The sequence below is a fragment of the Esox lucius genome, chromosome 11, assembly GCF_011004845.1.
Source record: "Esox lucius isolate fEsoLuc1 chromosome 11, fEsoLuc1.pri, whole genome shotgun sequence".
Classification (NCBI taxonomy): domain Eukaryota; kingdom Metazoa; phylum Chordata; class Actinopteri; order Esociformes; family Esocidae; genus Esox; species Esox lucius.
The window spans coordinates 54,855,856-54,863,441 of NC_047579.1; the positions used below are offsets into that span (position 1 = coordinate 54,855,856).

At 44.9% G+C, this 7,586-nt stretch overlaps 1 protein-coding gene across 6 annotated transcripts in view; it reads right to left on the reverse strand.

The window, feature by feature from the left end:
• Window positions 1-803: 803 nt before the first annotated feature.
• The window catches only part of ccdc97 (coiled-coil domain containing 97), a 7,131-nt gene continuing 348 nt past the window's right edge, over window positions 804-7,586 (reverse strand). Inside the window, exons 1-6 of one of the 6 annotated variants that reach the window (XM_034295609.1) lie at window positions 7,341-7,586; window positions 6,554-6,718; window positions 6,291-6,450; window positions 4,074-4,364; window positions 3,051-3,174; window positions 804-1,059 (exon numbers count right to left, since the gene is read on the reverse strand). The exon at window positions 7,341-7,586 is cut by the window's right edge and continues 346 nt beyond it. In XM_034295609.1, the coding sequence (XP_034151500.1) occupies window positions 936-1,059; window positions 3,051-3,174; window positions 4,074-4,364; window positions 6,291-6,450; window positions 6,554-6,718; window positions 7,341-7,490 (1,014 nt within the window). In that variant the 5' untranslated portion in view covers window positions 7,491-7,586 and the 3' untranslated portion in view covers window positions 804-935. Of the gene's footprint in view, window positions 2,890-3,050; window positions 3,175-4,073; window positions 4,365-6,290; window positions 6,451-6,553; window positions 6,719-7,340 lie in introns of all 6 variants that reach the window. The other 5 variants (XM_034295612.1, XM_034295610.1, XM_034295611.1 and 2 more) reach the window with 5 other exon arrangements.

The following is a 7,586-nucleotide window of genomic DNA, read 5'->3' on the forward strand; positions in this document are numbered from 1 at the left end:
GAATTAATTATGTTGCTGTTGTAATAAATGTCATTATCAATGGAGACAAGTGAGTCAGCTCCAGTGCTAACTGTGCCCCCCCAGCCAGAACACCCCCTTCGCCATGTTTCACAGATGAGATCAAAATTTTAGAATAGCTTCCCTGACACCTCTTTGATTCTCAAGTCACAGACACCAATAGAAAGCTCTGATGGCAAATGCAAAGCCTAAAATCAAGGACAAACATCAACAGCTCTCTTCTGGATGCACAGGATGTGACGCAGCACCCCTGATGCACCAGAAACACCTGTCAAGACAATTTTCCAAATACTTTTAGTGCCATTAAAAGTCATGCCATTTTTAAATAGTGAAACTAATAAGTTCACAAATACTCTTAAACCTCAATATTGGATTTCAGTCAAACTTCTAAAGCATGAAGGCTAAAGAAAATATCACTGTCCCAATACAAACAGCACTCTAGTCCAGCCTGATAAGTAGAGCCCTCCACAATTATTGGCACCCCTGATGGCCCTCAGTTGGTTGGCGACTTTGGTTTCCATTGACTGTTGTTACATCATTTGGTTCTCAACGAATTACACAATTTCTAGTAAAGATTTTGGATCTTTAATGTGTTCATTGAGACACAATGTGTGATTTAAGTGTTTCCTTCATTTTATTTCTCAGAATAAATGTACTTTAATTAAATGTAGGATGTGACAATTGTTCTCATTCACCAAAAGGTGAATTTTGTATAACCCTTTTTTAACTAGAAAACTTCAAACTAAAGCCTAAAAGTAGAAATAATTGCTCTGACAAAAAAAATATAACTTAAACAAACATGATTTATTGATAATTATACAACCAAATGAATGCTGATAGTGATTTGAAATCTACTGAGTTTTTACAAAAGGGTTAGTTTCATATTTACATGCCATAAACAGCTGCTGTCATGACAACTACTGAGACATCTCTTTCTCTTCTGATTCATCCTCTTCCTCCTCCTCCTCATCAAAGTACTTTTCCTCTGCATCTCGGTTTACGATGTCCAGGTTGTCGTAGTCTGGGTTCCCATCCACCTCACTGAAACACACACATACTGATGTCCATGTTGTCATAGTCTGGGTTCCCATCCACCTCACTGAAACACACATACTGATGTCCATGTTGTCATAGCCTGGGTTCCCATCCACCTCACTGAAACACACACATACTGATGTCCATGTTGTCATAGTCTGGGTTCCCATCCACCTCTCTGAAACACACACATACTGATGTCCAGGTTGTCGTAGTCTGGGTTCCCATCCACCTCTCTGAAACACACACATACTGATGTCCACGTTGTCATAGTCTGGGTTCCCATCCACCTCACTGAAACACACACATACTGATGTCCAGGTTGTCATAGTCTGGGTTCCCATCCACCTCTCTGAAACACACACATACTGATGTCCAGGTTGTCATAGTCTGGGTTCCCATCCACCTCTCTGAAACACACACATACTGATGTCCACGTTGTCATAGTCTGGGTTCCCATCCACCTCACTGAAACACACACATACTGATGTCCATGTTGTCATTGTCTGGGTTCCCATCCACCTCACTGAAACACACACATATTGTGGTAACTAATCATGGATCTGAAGTAATGACTCCAACACCACATAAGATGAAAGGTGAAGAAATAATTTCTTACATCGAAACACAAACATTTAACCACTCAGCAGATGTTCAACCACTCAGCAGATGTTCAACCACTCAGCAGATGTTCAACCACTCAGCAGATGTTCAACCACTCAGCAGATGAGCACATTCATTACTTCTCTTTCTAGAACCTTTTTGTCACAAACAATGATCATAGTTATAGTTTCAATTGTAAAAATGAATATGTAACAACTCTAACCACTGTCTTTTTCTGTTACCGCAAGAACATTTTACCTTTACCTGTTAGCCATTTAGCAGACATTCTTATCTACAGCCAATGACAGTAAGTGCATACATTAAGAGATCCAGATGAAACAACGACACAGCTTAGTAGTGAGTGCTTTCTAATCAATGAATGAGTTTTTGGCAAAAGTCAGTGCTGGAAAGACGCCCATACACAAAACAAAAAGCAACATTTACACAAGACAACAGAGGTTGCGGAGGTGAAACTATTTAAGGAACTGAAAAGGTGAGTTTTCAGGTGTTTTCTGAAGACAGACACTCTGCTATCCTAGCCTCCAAGAGACCATTGAGGTCCAAGGACAGTGAAGAGTTATGACTGTGTGGCTCAAAGGGGTGGGACAGCCAAGAGCCCAGAGATGGCTTAAAGAAGAGAGGGATATATGGTTTGAAAAGTGCCTGAAGGTAGGCAGGAGAAGCTTCTCTAGTTGCTCCATAAGCTATTACCATTGCCTTGATATGGACTCGATCTTCAACTGGAAGCTAGTTTAGTGAATTGCCATTTGTACTTGCATTTGCCTCATCGCATAACTATTCATTCCCCACTTGTACATACATATACTTAATACTTGTAAATGTTCTGCCCTCCTCTATTTGCCTTCACTCGTCATTTAGTTTTGTTTGGTTGCACACCAGGAGACCGACCAAGAGTGAGTCTCAGTAATCCAGATGTGACATGACAAGGGCCTGGGTAACTACAAATGCTGCTACCTGAGTGAGGTAAGGATGTACTCTACGAATGTTGTAGATCATGAAACTGCAGGAGTGAGTCACTGCCTTGATGTTAGCAAAATACAACAGTGTGTCTTCTAGGATCACACCCAAGTAATTTGCACTCTGGGAGGAGGATACAGTGCGGTTTATAACCAGGATGGATATGACCTGGAGTGGAAATGCCTTCCCATGAATAGAGCAGCTCAGTCCTGTCAAGGTTGAGAAAGAGGTAGTAGGCCAACATCCGAATCCTGACTGGTATGGAATGAATAGTACATAAACATGTAACTAATATTCTATAAGTAATTAAAATTAACTAGAACAAATTAACCAGAACAATTTAAGTTACAACACACACAGTGAATCAACAATGAAACATGTTTATTTGTAGTTGTTTAAGTCTTTAGCCTACTAACCTGTAATTGAAGTCTTTATCGTGTCCATCCAGGAAGCGTTGGTGCATCTGACTGATGAACTCGTCTCTAAGAAGAGCTTTCTCCTGGGGGGTCAGTTCCCAGCCTTCTGCCCCCAACCCTACATCTGGAAGCAACACACCCAAATGCCCAATACTCAGTACCAAGAGACAGCCTGACCACCCAGTACCAGGAGACAGCCTGACCACCCAGTACCAGGAGACAGCCTGACCACCCAGTACCAGGAGACAGCCTGAACACCCAGTACCAGGAGACAGCCTGAACACCCAGTACCAGGAGACAGCCTGAACACCCAGTACCAGGAGACAGCCTGAACACCCAGTACCAGGAGACAGCCTGAACACCCAGTACCAGGAGACAGCCTGACCACCCAGTACCAGGAGACAGCCTGACCACCCAGTACCAGGAGACAGCCTGAACACCCAGTACCAGGAGACAGCCTGAACACCCAGTACCAGGAGACAGCCTGAACACCCAGTACCAGGAGACAGACAGCCTGACCACCCAGTACCAGGAGACAGACAGCCTGACCACCCAGTACCAGGAGACAGACAGCCTGACCACCCAGTACCAGGAGACAGACAGCCTGACCACCCAGTACCAGGAGACAGACAGCCTGACCACCCAGTACCAGGAGACAGCCTGACCACCCAGTACCAGGAGACAGCCTGAACACCCAGTACCAGGAGACAGCCTGACCACCCAGTACCAGGAGACAGCCTGAACACCCAGTACCAGGAGACAGCCTGACCACCCAGTACCAGGAGACAGCCTGAACACCCAGTACCAGGAGACAGCCTGAACACCCAGTACCAGGAGACAGCCTGAACACCCAGTACCAGGAGACAGCCTGACCACCCAGTACCAGGAGACAGCCTGACCACCCAGTACCAGGAGACAGCCTGAACACCCAGTACCAGGAGACAGCCTGAACACCCAGTACCAGGAGACAGCCTGAACACCCAGTACCAGGAGACAGAGTGCGGGAATGGGAGTATGTCTTACCCCCCTCCTCTCCATCGTCCTCTTCCTCACGTGCACTCTCCTCCATGTCCTGCTCCTCCTGCAGCCGGCTTTGGATCACTCTCTCCTGGTAGGAGCTGAGGAGAAGATGGGCCAGTCCCCCCTGTGTGCCGCCTCCTCCTGCTCCCCCTAGCGCCCCTTCTCCTGTATCTGCCTGCATTGCATCCAAGGAGCGCTGCAGAACCTCTTCTTCAGTTAGATACTGGCCAATGTACTGCTCATATAGCAGGGGCTCCCTACCCCTCATTTGCTCCTCACTGAAGTACTGTCCCCCTGGAAACAGAATCATACTGTTCATTATCAACTGAAGTACTGTCCCCCTGGAAACAGAATCATACTGTTCATTATCAACTGAAGTACTGTCCCCCTGGAAACAGAATCATACTGTTCATTATCAACTGAAGTACGAATCATACTGTTTATTATCAACTGAAGTACTGTACCCCTGGAAACAGAATCATACTGTTTAATATCAACTGAAGTACTGTCCCCCTGGAAATAGAATAGTAGTGTTCATTATCAACTGAAGTACTGTCCCCCTGGAAATAGAATAGTAGTGTTCATTATCAACTGAAGTACTGTCCCCCTGGAAATAGAATAGTAGTGTTCATTATCAACTGAAGTACTGTCCCCCTGGAAATAGAATAGTAGTGTTCATTATCAACTGAAGTACTGTCCCCCTGGAAATAGAATAGTAGTGTTCATTATCAACTGAAGTACTGTCCCCCTGGAAATAGAATAGTAGTGTTCATTATCAACTGAAGTACTGTCCTCCTGGAAACAGAATCATACTGTTTAATATCAACTGAAGTACTGTCCCCCTGGAAATAGAATAGTATTGTTCATTATCAACTGAAGTACTGTCCCCCTGGAAACAGAATCATAGTGCTTATTGTCAACTGAAGCAAAGACTCAACTTTCTTCAGTATGTTTGAGTGTTTCCTAGTCCAGGGGCCGTATTCAACATGTAAACCGGGGGCCGTATTCAACATGTAGTCCAGGGGCCGTGTTCAACATGTAGTCCAGGGGCCGTGTTCAACATGTAGTCCAGGGGCCGTGTTCAACATGTAGTCCAGGGGCCGTGTTCAACATGTAGTCCAGGGGCCGTGTTCAACATGTAGTCCAGGGGCCGTGTTCAACATGTAGTCCAGGGGCCGTGTTCAACATGTAGTCCAGGGGCCGTGTTCAACATGTAGTCCAGGGGCCGTGTTCAACATGTAGTCCAGGGGCCGTGTTCAACATGTAGTCCAGGGGCCGTGTTCAACATGTAGTCCAGGGGCCGTGTTCAACATGTAGTCCAGGGGCCGTGTTCAACATGTAGTCCAGGGGCCGTATTCACAAAATATTTAATCTTACCACTAGGAGGACTCCGAAACAGCACTAAAAGTTCCTAGCTAAGAGTTTCCTCTTAACACTTATTCACAAAGCTGCTGAGACCCTCTTTAACTAAGGAAAGGGGAGAAGTCTTAAGCTAAGAGAAAACGCGGGGTTGACCCTGTTACTATGGATGATGTCGCATTCCATGAACAAGCCTACTTAATATGCCCACAGTGATTGGCTGATAGGGGACGGGTCTCTGTCAGTCAATTCATCATAGCAACACTGTAGAAGGATGTGTCATGTTGCACATTAAAATAAATATATTAAAATAAAAATCTAGGCCAGGTGTCACGGATTAAACATGAAACCAAGAATGATATACTGACTAGTCAAGATATGTTCAGTTCATTGTCAGTCTCTTACATGTCTGGCAGCTCATAAAGAAATGTACATTCATCTTTTGATGGTGCAACAATTTGTGTAATTATGCGTCCCCCACCAACCACACCAGGTGGTTTCTCTGTAGTTGCCGAACAACATGACGAAACATCCGAACATGCAATATATTGACATATGAGGCCTTCAAGTTAATCTGATAATCTCCATGCATCACATCCAGAAGAGGACTGGACACCCGTTCAGAATCCAGCCTGTCGCTAGGTTTCTTCCTATGTTTTTACCTTTCTAGGGAGTTTTTCAGCCACTGTGCTTCAACGTATTTCTTACCCTGGGGTTTTAGGCTGGGTATGACAACTGCTGATGTAAAAAAGTGCTATAAAAATACATGTGGTTGAAGTCTTTCACTAGTTCTAATCACCTCTAAAGTGACTAAAGATTTGTTGTGAGGACTTAGTTCCAGTGAAAGGAGCTTGGGCTCACCCTTCTGCAGTTCCCGAAGGGCAGCATAGCGTTGGTTCCGTACTCGAGTCCTGTTCGTCTGTCCCTCCGCTCGCCGCATCACCTCTTGGCAGTAGTGCTGCGCTCGGGGGTCAGAGGTCAGGTGGGAGAACGCTCCCAGGTGCTCGGGGGAAAGGGAGGCCTGGGATGAGAGTTAAGTTGTTCCAGTTCTAGAGTTCCACAAATAACACCTTTACTGTAAATCTTATGATGCCTACAGCACAAACACACCAACTTAGTAGTACCTGATATCGCTCCAGGAAGACCAGGGGTTTGGTCTGGTACTGGCCCAGCAGCTCCTCTCTCCTCTGGGCTAAATTCAGTTCTGCATCCCCCACCTGCTGGCTCTTCACCTGGATACCGCTCCGAGCCAGCGCTTCGATCATGGCAGATACAGGAGTGGCATCGCCCTGGAAAGCCAGACAAATATAAACTAAACTAGTAAAACTAGGTTTTACTATTCTTATAGGGAACCTCAAAATTATATTTTCCCTAAACCAAATTATTACCCTAATTCTAACTTCTACTTCAAACCTATGCTGAAAATAGCCTTTATACTTCATGGGTAATGTCCCCAAAAGGTGACATTTTACTGTTGCTATGAGATGGCTGGTAGATCATTGTTTAACCCTCCCACTGTTCCAAAGGTCATCCTCAGGCAGATGGAGGTCAGATTGGCATTACCTGTCAGAACCAATAAAAACAATCATGCCATCTGAACAGTTAAGTTCCATGCTGTTATGTTCCATAACAACAGGACCATGTTACCTAACTAACTGTTACCTGCTTTTTACTATCGGCACGATTCTATTACCAAAAAAAACATACAGGATACACTTTCATCTGTCATTTTCCTTTATCTCATATAATAACCACTAAACGATTTGTACATAGATTTATATCGACAAATCCAGATGTGTATTCTGTCACTATATATGTTGTCTTCTTCAAGCAGAACATTTACAAATAAAATGGGTGTGTAAATATACTCGGCAATACGAAAGTGGTTCTAATTCTGTTACGGGTTTCTACCTGGTCGTCCCACGGCTCCTCCGCGGTATTAGCAGGTTCATTGCATCTGGAAGCAGTTCCTGGTCCCCGGGGTTTGGGCTGTCTGCAGGCCTCTGATTCAACGCTCACAGGCGGATTTGTATCGCAAAGATGGTCGATCTCTCCCCACATGTCTAGTAACACAGGGGGACAAAGCACAGTAGCAATGCCAGCCTCCTAACGTCACCTACTTGAGCATACCGACTGATGGGATGTCATGCGAAAGAA